Here is an 11,936-nt window from a genome sequence, read left to right on the forward strand (position 1 = left end):
GGCAGAGTAGGGCCTTAGCTTCTGGCGAGTCCACAAGCCTTGCCGGGGCCCTGCTTGTTGACCTGACCCCTCCCTCACCAGGCAACTAGCCAAGGCGATTCCTGCTTCACCCGCTCAGTCACCAGCCTCAAGCTGCCCAAGATGCCTCTGACACCAGATTTATATCTTCTGGATGGCTTCTCCAAATCCAGCCCTTTACCCGCCCCCTAGAGAAGCAGTGAAACCTCACAGCTAGTCCAGCTGGAAGAGCTATATTGCAAGAGCCGTGCCATCTTCCTAACCTCGCCTCGGCCTTAGCTCCACAGTGGAGAGTGGGAGCCTGGCTGTGCTTGATGGTGGATGCCTGTTTTGAGAGTGTGAGTGGGATCATCTACAGTACAATACTTGCAAAGCACAGCACTGTGGCTCTGGGGAACTGGTACGCCTGTGCTGTAACCACGGTACTCACTCAGTCCTTCCAAAATGTTTATTAATCAAGCACCTGTCATATGCCATTGAGCCCACCATGGGGAATGAGGACGGTCCCTTCCCCCATGAAGTTTGTGTCCTGTTGGGAGGACAGACAGGTGGCCCAGCAGTTGCAGCATGGTGTGTGCACACATTTGGTTGGTGGAACCATGTTTCTACCACTCATGGTCAAAAAAAGCCCACCAAAGTCAGCCTGGCGACCTCAGGTGCTTTTTTGGGCAAAGCTAGAACAGAAATAAATTTTAGTAAATTAATGGAGATGAGCCGGCTTTCCCACAGGTCTACAAGGAATGTCACCTCACTCCCAGATACGTGGGGGCAGATGACCATTTAGCCAAATGCAGAGTGTGACCCTGATGAGGACTGCCTGGCTCTCCTCCCCAGGTCCAGGGCTTCCTCCCAGAACCTCAGGTGTTCCTGGGCTGGCACCTGTGGCCCTGAGCTGGGCAACACCTCATCTCCAGGACCATGGATCAGCACAGTGTCCTCATCCCACTTCAGGTCAGCTGGCACTACCTTGCACTACGTAACACGGCCTTCTGGAGGTCTCTGCCTACCCTCTGGAAGCCTGCCCCCACCCCCAACCCATTAACTTCTCCCCTGGATCATTGGAAGCATCTTAGGTCAGATAATAAGCTGGCTCTGCCCTCTGCAGGCTCGCTGTCTCACACCATGGACACAGCGACTCTAGAAAAGCCCCATGCAAAGCAGGCCTGCTCCCACATTACTGGTGGAAGTGCACAATGGCATGACTCCTGTGGGGGAAATTCAGTGTCATCTATCAGGTTACCAACCCCGCGGTCTCTTGGCCCAGCAGTCGTCCTGGGAGTTCACATCTGTGTGATGATACAGCAACACTGTAATGGAAAGACTGGAGACCCCCAGTGCATCAGTGGGGCAGTCATTCAATAAACTGGTGTGTGCACATACTGGGTGGTATGCAGCCCTTTGGAAAAATGAAGGTTTTCCAGGTCCTGGATATAGCAGTGTAAAATGAGAAATCACAGAATACCCATGTCATACCCGGGAGGGTGGCAGGTGGGCATCCGTGGTACCCAGGACGGTGGCAGGTGGGGCACCCATGTTCTACGTGGGGTGGCAGGTGAGCCCATAACCATTGTAGAGGCCAACATTCTCAACAGGAGGGCCTAAGTGTGGGGAGGTAGGCTCTGACTCCCTAGGGAGAGAGGGACACTTAGGAAACAGACGGACCCTGGAAGTGGGACGTGAAGAGTGCCCTGGCCATCCAGTGTAGGCTGAGGTGGTGGGGGCACAGAAAGAAGAGATTCGCCAATGCCAACCTTCCAACCACTTCCCAGTTTGGCCAAGAGCCAGCTCTGGTCTTTGGGAAGGAACAGATGATCCTGGGTGAAGCTAGAGGGAAGGCCGGTGAGGCAAAAGGAGGGAGGAGCTAGGCCAGGGGTCAGCGACCGACGCTCGGGGCCGGTGTACAGGGGCTGCAACTCGGAGCCTAGGGGGCCTCCAAGACACCTCTAGGCTCAATTTACCCCTGGACTTCCCTCGAGCTCTCCCTGGGATCACTGTGATCTCCTCCTGGCAGCTCTCGTCTTGGACAGCCATGCCCCCCTCCATGCTGCACTAATGGCTCAGCCTGGGGCCCCAGGGACCTCCCCTACCCCCCCAGACTGCTCTGCCGGCCCCCTTTCCTCCCTCACTGCTGAAACCCAATCCTCTGCAGCAGCGCCAGCTCAGCACCACCTCAGCACCACTCCGCAGCCCCTGCCTGCCACAGTCAGCTGTGCCCCACCTGGTCTGCTGCGGAGTCCCCAGCCCAGCGTCTAGCCCAGTGGAGCCACCGCCTGTTCCTCAGGAAGGTTGAGTGGGACCTGACCGGCCAGGTTACCTCCTCCAATCCTGTCAGGCTAGTGCCTCCCTGCCTCCCAACCTTGGCTCTCTCCCACCCTCTCCTTTCTTCTCCTTGCCTGGCCCCCTGAATCCTATCTTAGCCCCCTCAGCCCCCTGACTGACCCTCTCTCGCTCCTTCCAAGCCTCTGTAGCTGGCCCCCCTCCTGGGTTCTGGCCATGAAGCCCACCTCAGGCCCAGAGGAGGCCCGGCGGCCGGCCTCGGACATCCGCGTGTTCGCCAGCAACTGCTCGATGCACGGGCTGGGCCATGTCTTCGGGCCAGGCAGCCTGAGCCTGCGCCGGGGTATGTGGGCAGCGGCCGTGGTCCTGTCAGTGGCCACCTTCCTCTACCAGGTGGCTGAGAGAGTGCGCTACTACAGGGAGTTCCACCATCAGACTGCCCTGGATGAGCGAGAAAGCCACCGGCTCGTCTTCCCGGCTGTTACCCTGTGCAACATCAACCCGCTGCGCCGCTCGCGCCTAACGCCCAACGACCTGCACTGGGCTGGGTCTGCGCTGCTGGGCCTGGATCCCGCAGAGCACCCCGCCTTCCTGCGTGCCCTGGGCCGGTCCCCCGCGCCGCCCGGCTTCATGCCCAGTCCCACCTTTGACATGGCGCAACTCTATGCCCGTGCTGGGCACTCCCTGGACGACATGCTGCTGGACTGTCGCTTCCGTGGCGAACCTTGTGGGCCTGAGAACTTCACCACGGTGAGCTGACCTCCCTACCTGTCCTGCCAGGGACCCAGAGAGCCGAGCAGTCCCTGCCCAGCACCCACAATCCCCTGGCCAGTGTAGGCTCCCCCAAAGCCAGGAGACTTCTTCCTTCCTACCAGCCACGGACTCCCCACCCCCCAGTGCCACTCCGTGCAGCCCAGGAAGCTGTCCTCCTTGGGGCTGTCTCTGTTTCCCAGCCCGGGGGGAGCATGTGAGGCCACACTGACCCTGGCTGGCCCTAGGCCTGAGGTCTGGCCCATGGAGGCCCTGCTCCTGTGGCTGGAGGTCCTCCCTGGTGGGACCATTCTGGGGCAGAAGACCCCTGTCTCTGCCAGGAGGGGGTCTTGCTTTCCCTCTATCTTTTCAACATACTGCCAGCCCCGGAGGACAGCCACAGGGGCCCACTTTTCCCCCAGTCTCCAGAGAAACACGGAAAAACCTGTAGGATGTGCCCTGGGCTTTGGTGGGGACTGGCGAGGAGGAGGATTTGGGTTGATGGGCTCCCAAGAACGTCCTGCAACACGTGCCCACGTGGAGCGTGGGGCTGGGGGCATTGAGATGTGGGCTTCAATGTTCAAAGAAGAGATGCCAACATACCATGAGGTGGGGAGAGGTCCCATGACCACGTGCTTGCCTGGGGGAGATGGCCATCACCCTGTCTGCCCGCCCCAGATCTTCACCCGGATGGGAAAGTGCTACACATTTAACTCTGGCGCCGATGGGGCAGAGCTGCTCACCACTACTAGGGGTGGCATGGGCAATGGGCTGGATATCATGCTGGACGTGCAGCAGGAGGAATATCTACCTGTGTGGAGGGACAATGGTAGGGAGCACACGAATTAGGCTGGGGGAGGGCATGGATGGGGTGCAAAAGGCTAGGGGAAGGAGAGGAGGAGAGGAGGTGTCAGGGTGTTCCCCCAGAACCTGTGAAAGGGGCTGGGCTGGCTCATCCCTGTCCTGGGGAGAGGAGGCTGCAGTGAGAGGTCTTGTCTGGTTGGGCAGGAGACCTGACCACAGGGTCTCAGGCCTCATAGGTCCCTCTCCGGCAGAGGAGACCCCCTTTGAGGTGGGGATCCGAGTGCAGATCCACAGCCAGGAGGAGCCGCCCATCATCGACCAGCTGGGCTTGGGGGTGTCCCCGGGCTACCAGACCTTTGTTTCTTGCCAGCAGCAGCAGGTACCCTCCCATGTGTCTCTACACCCACTATTCAAGCCCACACCACCACGGGCCCTAAACCCTCAGCTCCTCAGACCTGTCCAGGGGCCTCTCCCCAGCTGACCTCTCATGCTCTCTGGGAAGTCTCCTTAACCCTGTCCCCACACAGCTGAGCTTCCTGCCACCACCTTGGGGCGACTGCAGTTCAGCATCTCTGAACCCCAACTATGAGCCAGAGCCCTCTGATCCCCTAGGCTCCCCCAGCCCCAGCCCTCCCTATACCCTAATGGGGTGTCGCCTGGCCTGCGAAACCCGCTACGTGGCTCGGAAGTGCGGCTGCCGAATGATGTACATGCCAGGTGAGGGGCTGGGGTCTTCGTCCCATGGTGGGCAGGGCCCAGAGAGGTGGTGCTGCTCCTGAAACCATCTCCCCGGCACCCGCAGGCGACACGCCAGTGTGCAGCCCCCAGCAGTACAAGAACTGTGCCCACCCGGCCATAGGTAAGGGCAAGCCTCCCCCACCTCCCGTCCGCCCCGCTCCGCCCAACTGGCGGCTGACGTGGCCCGGTGGCCCGCAGATGCCATGCTTCGCAAGGACTCGTGCGCCTGCCCCAACCCGTGCGCCAGCACGCGCTACGCCAAGGAGCTCTCCATGGTGCGGATCCCGAGCCGCGCCGCCGCGCGCTTCCTGGCCCGGAAGCTCAACCGCAGCGAGGCCTACATAGCGTGAGCTGCGCGGGGCGGGCGGGCTCCTCCGAGCCGGGGGCTCCCGACAGGGCGGAGCGGGGCAAGCTGGAGCTCTCGTGCACACAGCCCGGGCGGAGGCAGCCTCCGCAGCCTCACTGGCTCTGGGGCTCCGTGCTGGTTGCTTAACCTTTCTGCCCCCGGGGGATGCTGACGCCTCCTCCCAGGGATGTTTTTTTCCTTTCCTTTTTTAATCTTTACTTTTAAAAAATGGAGACGGCGGGGGATGGGGGGAGGGGGTATCGCTATATTACCCAGGCTGGTCTCAAACTCCTGGCCTCAAGATCCTCCCTCCTCATCCTCCCAAAGTGCTGGGAGTACAGGTGTAAGCCACCGCACCCAGCCCCTCCCAGGGTTCTTGAAAGGGGTGGGAGAACCCACAGCTGCTTCTTGCCAGCAGTGGGTACCAGGTAGTGGCCAACACACATTTGAGGCCTTTCTTGTCCTCAGGGAGAATGTGCTGGCCCTGGACATCTTCTTCGAGGCCCTCAACTATGAGACCGTGGAACAGAAGAAGGCCTATGAGATGTCGGAGCTGCTTGGTGTGTGTGCAGGGCCCCCAGGGCTGGGGAGGTGTGGGCAGGCAGGTGGCTGTGAGTTGAAGGGTGACCCTGTCTCCACAGGCGACATTGGGGGCCAGATGGGGCTGTTCATCGGGGCCAGCCTGCTCACCATCCTCGAGATCCTAGACTACCTCTGTGAGGTGGGCCAGGGCCCCCACTGCAGGGGGTGGGAGGTGGGAATCAGGGCCCCTAGGATGAGGGGGAAGGCGTACACTGGCCACCTCCCATCCTGCTTGCCTCCAGGTGTTCCGAGACAAGGTCCTGGGATATTTCTGGAACCGAAGGCACTCCCAAAGGCATTCCAGCACCAATCTGGTAACAGCCCCTCTTCTGGAGCCCCTGCCAGCTCCAAGGGTTCTAGGCCCCACCTCTGAAGCCTAGAACACCATCCCACCCCAGCTGAGGAGAAACAGGCAGGAGGGTGTGCAGTGACCTTGACTGGTCCCTGGGAGGAGGACCACTCCCCACCTCTGACCCTCTCCTCCTCCCACAGCTTCAGGAAGGGCTGGGCAGCCATCGAACCCAAGTTCCCCACCTCAGCCTGGGCCCCAGGTAACACATAGTGGCCCCCTAAAATCAAGGGAGGGCAGGGACAGGCGCAGGGCAGTGGGTGTGCTGGTTCCCACCCAGCACTCTGCTCTGTTCCGAAGACCTCCCACCCCTCCTTGTGCTGTCACCAAGACTCTCTCCGCCTCCCACCGCACCTGCTACCTTGTCACACGGCTCTAGGCCTGCTGTTTGTGTCCTCGGAGCCCCACCCTGACATCCTGGACATGCCTAGCCTGCACGTAGCTTTTCCATCTTCACCCCAAATAAAGTCCTAATGCATCAGCCTCAGGTGTTTCTCTTACAGGGCAGAGACTAGCCAAGCCAAGGTCAGCCCAACTCAGGCATTGGAAGTCCTCTGCCAGCCATCATTCAGCTGGAGGTGGCTTCTGAAATGTGGAGCTGGGCCCGTGAACCCCCATGAATCTCTAGGGAAGAATGGTAGCAAGAGGTTATCAGTCATTTGCAGCTCAGTGTGAGTGAGTTTAGCCGACTGACATCTTAGAGAAAAGGGAGGACAGGTATCTTCCAAGCCCACGCTTAGGGGTGAGCGCAGAATCACAGTCAGCAATAAAGGTATAACTGGAAGAAAGCTCTGCCCAGAGCCCAGCAAGAAGAGGCAGGGAGAAGACTGGGGGTGACTCCACTTTCAAGAACACCTGTATCCTGCCTTATATCCTGACTCCTTTCCCACATTTGGGACCAAGTGTGGCACACAGCCTGTCTCCATACCAACAAGTTCTGTCTCCCCAGCCTCCCCACAAGAGCTAAAGGCCTAAGGCTTGAGACGGTGGGGGTGGGGGTGGGGGGAGCTCTCCCTTCCCCTTCCTGCCAGTAAGGACATACCAGGCCCCAGCCATAGGCCCAACTTCCCTCTCTTTCACTGTACCCCAAACATTGGGAAACTGATAAACAGGGAGTGGGAAGGGGTATTCCTGATGGAACTCTCCTGTGCCAGCCTGCAGGCCTCGGTATGGGGGGATGATGAGGGGAGGGACAAGAGGATCCACCTGAGATACGGAGAACCACAAGGAGAGGCCCACCCCACCCACTTGTAGACACTGGCCCCTCACTCCAAGGGACAATGTCAGGCCCTCCTGGGCAGAGGGAGGGAAGGTGGGAGGAAGGGGTATGCAGTGACAGTGCTGCCCTGCCCCAGGGATGAGGGGTGAGGGTCATGGCCTCTTAAAGTAGAAGAGCAAGGTGCTGTCTTTGAGCCAGAAGCAGGGTTGCGGCCAGCAGTAACAGAGCAGAGACCCCTCCAGCTCATGGCCCCTGTAGAGCCACTTGACCACCACATCAGTCAGACTGTGGGAAAGGAGCCAATTTATGAAATTAAATAAAGTCCACAAAGGGAGTGAGAAACTTAGGCTCAGGCACCCCACCCCAGCTGGGCCCAGCACAGCTGGAGCACAGTGCACGGGGCACCCCCACCATCTTGCCCCTCCCAAGAGGGGGCTTAAATAGGCCAGGCCCCAGCCTGGAGGCCGGGGATCCTGGGGCCTAGGGCGGACAGAAGTCGGAGAAGTAGGGGTGCTGCAGGGCCTCTTCTGCTGAGATACGCTGGACAGGGTTACACTTCAGAAGGTTCTGGAGATGGGGGAAAGGAGGCGGCAGTTCAGGACAGGTCGCTGCCCAGAGCCCTGCCTTCCTGTAGTCTCCTCTGGGCAAGTGTCCTGACCCACCCTCTACCCCAAGTCACCTACCTGCAGCAGGTCCCTCCCCGTGGCATTGAGTTTGGGCACGACGTTCACCAGGGATGTTGTGGCCGGGTACATCGGGTAGGGCTGTGGAGAGGCAGGGAGGGTCAGACTAGAGGTAGGGGGAGGGGGGTGGAGGCTGCTAGGAATGTGAAACAAGAGTGACCCTGATGAACCATGACCCCTCAATTCCCCATCACACCTTATAGTCTGGCAGCTTGGTCATAGAGGGCCACTGCTCCTCGGTGGGCGTCCCCAGCAGCGTGTCCACGGAGTCAAGGATCACTTGGGAAAGGGCCACAGCTGCATCTTCAGGGGCAGGGGGAGGGCCTCTTCCCCTCCCGGGAGGATTCCTCATACCCACCACCTACTTCTCTCACCCTCTCTTCACCCTCTGGCTTGAGCTTGACAGAAGCAACCCCGGGCACATCACTCGCACATCCAACCACGTTTCCCATGACAATCACTAACTAGTCTAACCCACATGCTGCTGTCCTAGTCCTAATGAACTGGTCCTTGCCCCACTCCCACAAAATGTGTCCTGCTGTCTTTGGCTCCTTCATCCTGGCATCTATCTCTCACCTGGAGGGACACCCTCTTGGCTTCGCCCCCCAGGGCACACTGCCTGTCTCCAAGCCATACCTTCTCCAGTGTGCATCTGCACTGTGACAATCAGGGTGTCCAGCACCTCTGCTGTCTCCCCTTGCCCTCAGGAGAATCCCTACAGACCCCATCACCCCACCCCACACCATCACTGCCCTCACCCACTGCGCTCAAAACTCCATGGGCTCTCCCCTCCCAGAGGGCTCAAGGCAGAGGAAAACAAGGATATCGGAAGATCCTCTTCAACTGGTCATCAACATCATTGCCGGGAAAAAGAGGCCGCCCAGCATTGGCCAGCTCTGGGGGACAGACAGGGAGCTAAGACGTGACATGTGAAGGACCCCTCACTCTGAGGTACCCCCTGACCTTCCAGCCCCAGTCCCAGGGCCTCCCTCCCTTCCCCTAGAGGGAACCCTCCAGACCCTATTTGTCAACCCAAATGGGAAAGAAGGTGCCTCTGCAGTGCCCCAGCATGTCACCTGCAAAGATGCAGCCGGCTGACCACATGTCGATGGATGTGGAGTACAGCTTGGCCCCAAAGAGGACATCCGGTGGGCGGTACCACAGTGTGACCACCTGGAGGAGACCGCCCCCCGACGGGGGACTCCCACTTAGAGGGCTGGGGAGGAGGTTTGAGGAGGAGGCTCAGAGAGGAGAGGAAAATAGTGTTTTGGGTCCTGGGGTTGGAGCTGAGGGACTCCCTCCCCCAATCCCATATCCCATCTCCTAGCTCACCTCAGCTGAGTAACAGCGGACAGGGATCCCAAAGGCTCGAGCCAGGCCGAAATCAGCCAATTTCAGCTCCCCATTCTGAGGGGAATGGGAAGGGGACATGGAGAAGGGCCTTTAAGCAGCCTTGGGACAGCACAGACTCCATCCTCCCAGTCCTCTTCCCTCCGTGCTCCCCATGCCCTGGCCCCAGGTTTCCCACTCCCCACCTTCTTCCCAAGAAGTACCCTGTTTATTAGCAGGTTCTGGGGCTTCAGGTCCCTGTGTAGCACATTGCGGCTATGACAGAATCCCAGGCCTTTCAGTAGCTGGAAGAGGAATGACTGGGAGGAGAGCAGGCAGAAGGGAGTCAGACGCCCTGAACATGCAACTGTGCCCAGCAACGGGTTGGCTCCTCTCCTCACCCTGTGCTTCACTGCACCCCACCCACCTTTCAGCACTTGGTTCAGAGTGACACCATTCATTCGCCATCCAGAACCTGCTTTATACTGTACTAGACATTAGAAGGACAAGAGTGAAGAAACTGGCCCTGGTCCCCATCTTCCTGGACCATATAGCCTAATGGGCCTTGCCAGGTGGATCCTAGATCCCACCTAGATCCTAGCCCATGCTGATCTTCCCTTCCTGGCCGCATCTGAGTATGCACACGATACTACAGCACATAAATATCGTGTTGTAGTATCATTCAGGACTGGCTCCCCTGGAACCTGGACCAAGGCATTTGGTCTTGGGCCTAGAAGAGCACCTGGCACACAGTGAAGCATTCAGTAAGTATGTATTGAATGAATTAGTGTATCTCCTTGAACCTCATTTTCTCATCTCTGAGTGTAAATACTATCACTGACGTCAGAGTGCCACTGTGCGGGTCAAAGACGACCACGTGAAAATGTTCGCTAAGACTGGAGGCTCCTAGAGGGCAGAAACAGGGTTTTCTCATTCTCTGACACCCCAGAGCGTCCCTGTTCAGGGCCCAAAGTTAGAGCCCAAGGAGTGCTTACACTGAATGCAGACTCCGACCCCAGCCTGAGGGGTCCCCCAACACCACTCTCCTCACCTTTACAATCTCAGGATCAAGGTCACCATTGCAACTGTCAAAATACTTCTTCAGGTCCTGAAAAGGGATATGAGTGGAGGAATGGGACAGAGTTTAACCTCAGTCTGGGCCCCTATACCTTCCCAAGGCTACTGTCCCCCAAACTCCGCCTTTCACCTGGTCACAGAATTCAAAAACCAAAGTCAGCTTCTTGTCGCTGTGCAGGACATCATGAAGCCTAGGGCAAAAGAAGGGCTCAGCCAGGCAGGTCCACCTGACAGACGTCCAGTGTCAGCCCCGCCTCCCCCAAGGGGCCACACAGGCAAGGAGCACCCGCCTCCCGCACACCTGACGATGTTCTTGTGCTTCAGCTCCTTGAGTAGGCAGATCTCCCGGAGGGCAGAACTCGGCACACCCTGCATATGTGAGGGGGCCGGGTGGGCAGCAGTCAGATCCCACCCAGCCCAGGCCCTCGAACCCCCTCTCCAGGCCCTATCCCAGTCCCCAGTCCTACCTCATCATCGTCATCCAGCCTCACCCGTTTCAGAGCCACGATCTCATGAGTCTCCCGGTTTTTGGCCTTGAACACTGTTCCGTAGGTGCCTAGGGGAAGGAGGTCAGGGGTCAGGGGGAGGATGCGGCACTCTTCCCTAAGCCAGGAAATGCCTCCCGGGAGCTGAAGGCAGCGTCTGAATATGCAAAGAAAGGGATTCAGGGTGAAGTTAGGTGGGTGAGCTTTGTGAGTGAGGATGTGGCAGGTGAGGAGGGAGGAGAAGGTACCCGCGGAGGCTCCACGGGCTCGGCAGGAGGGGCGAGTGCGGCTGCCAGGGCAAGGATGTCTAAAATGAAGGCGGTGCTCCGGAAGGGTCTGGAAATGGTGAGAAGGGGCCTGGGAGAGGACTGAGGGGCTGCAGAAATATTGAGGTTGGAGGTCTGCAGCAAGAACCGAGGCTGGGGTTCGGGGTGAGGTTGTCCAAGTGGTGCTGAGGCTGGGGTGAGAAATTCAGGAAGTGTCGCGGTTGGGAGGTCGGGTCTACTGGGAACGCTAAGGTTGGAGTGAGAGCCTGCGGGAAATGCTAACACGGGGAAGACTGGTGTCTGCACGGAGTGCTGAGCTCGGGGGCCAGGGCTGCAGCCGCTGCTGAGGTCGGAGCCTGTAGGTATTGCTGACGGTAAGGGAGCCAGGGCTGCAAGGAATGCCGAAGGATCTGCAGAGGAGCTCTTGCAGGAACATCTCGAGATTCCATTACCTTCCCCAATCTTTTCCAGTTTCTCGTATTTCTGCATCGCGGCAGCCGCGGGGACCCCTGCGGGCCCTCGGTTTTAAGACTCTGGCCCCGGCGTTGCAGAGGAGGCGGCACCCGAGCCTCCAGCCCCGCCCCGCCTGCCCGCGCAGTACCTTCTGGGGCTTGTAGTCCTAAGACGACAAGGTCTCCCCGCAGTGCCCGAGACCGAGGACAAGAAGACTACAACCCCCAGCCGTCTGCGCTCACGCTCTCTGCAGCACTCGACTCCAGGGCTCCGGTTCCACCGCGGAGGCAAACCCTGGACTTCAAGTCCCAGGGAGCAACGCGTGTCCGTTTTCCGGGCGCCCCGCCGCGGCGCCGCGGTTCCCAGTGTGCCCCGCTGTTGTTATTCCTTTTATATGCTCCCTGCCTTCTTGAAAAGGGCCGCTCCGGGACTACGCGTTCCAGAATGCAGCGGGGATGGGGGCGGAGCGCTCTCGGTTAGGGGTTTGGGGTTTGGCGGCCTAGATCCCGAGCCTTGGCGGCCCAGCTCTGACCTGGTTGGTGGCATTGAGTTCCCAACGG

At 59.2% G+C, this 11,936-nt stretch overlaps 2 protein-coding genes across 4 annotated transcripts; one reads left to right on the forward strand and one right to left on the reverse strand.

Moving 5' to 3' along the window:
• Positions 1–1,917: 1,917 nt before the first annotated feature.
• ASIC3 (acid sensing ion channel subunit 3) lies at positions 1,918–6,347 on the forward strand. Of its 3 annotated transcripts, none has more exons than XM_010379941.2 (11): positions 1,918–3,045; positions 3,724–3,874; positions 4,101–4,228; positions 4,377–4,566; positions 4,652–4,708; positions 4,786–4,933; positions 5,402–5,493; positions 5,575–5,654; positions 5,758–5,829; positions 6,008–6,066; positions 6,145–6,347. In XM_010379941.2, exons 1-11 carry the CDS (start codon positions 2,512–2,514, stop codon positions 6,275–6,277), a joined length of 1,644 nt encoding a protein of 547 aa, XP_010378243.2. In that variant the 5' UTR covers positions 1,918–2,511; the 3' UTR covers positions 6,278–6,347. The 3 variants fall into 3 exon arrangements, with proteins under 3 accessions (XP_010378243.2, XP_010378244.2, XP_010378245.2); XM_010379943.2 differs by having other exon boundaries at positions 2,160–3,045; positions 6,165–6,345; XM_010379942.2 differs by lacking the exon at positions 6,008–6,066 and having other exon boundaries at positions 6,165–6,347.
• Positions 6,348–7,369: 1,022 nt separating this feature from the next.
• On the reverse strand, positions 7,370–11,522 carry CDK5 (cyclin dependent kinase 5). The gene is made up of 12 exons (XM_010379944.2): positions 11,376–11,522; positions 10,640–10,728; positions 10,474–10,541; positions 10,303–10,363; positions 10,147–10,203; positions 9,320–9,415; positions 9,099–9,173; positions 8,843–8,939; positions 8,593–8,662; positions 7,963–8,023; positions 7,767–7,847; positions 7,370–7,650 (listed from the first exon to the last, which is right to left on the reverse strand). Exons 1-12 carry the CDS (start codon positions 11,410–11,412, stop codon positions 7,564–7,566), a joined length of 879 nt encoding a protein of 292 aa, XP_010378246.1. The 5' UTR covers positions 11,413–11,522; the 3' UTR covers positions 7,370–7,563.
• Between the last annotated feature and the right edge of the window lie 414 nt (positions 11,523–11,936).

This window comes from Rhinopithecus roxellana, chromosome 6, assembly GCF_007565055.1.
Source record: "Rhinopithecus roxellana isolate Shanxi Qingling chromosome 6, ASM756505v1, whole genome shotgun sequence".
In the NCBI taxonomy this organism is placed as follows: domain Eukaryota; kingdom Metazoa; phylum Chordata; class Mammalia; order Primates; family Cercopithecidae; genus Rhinopithecus; species Rhinopithecus roxellana.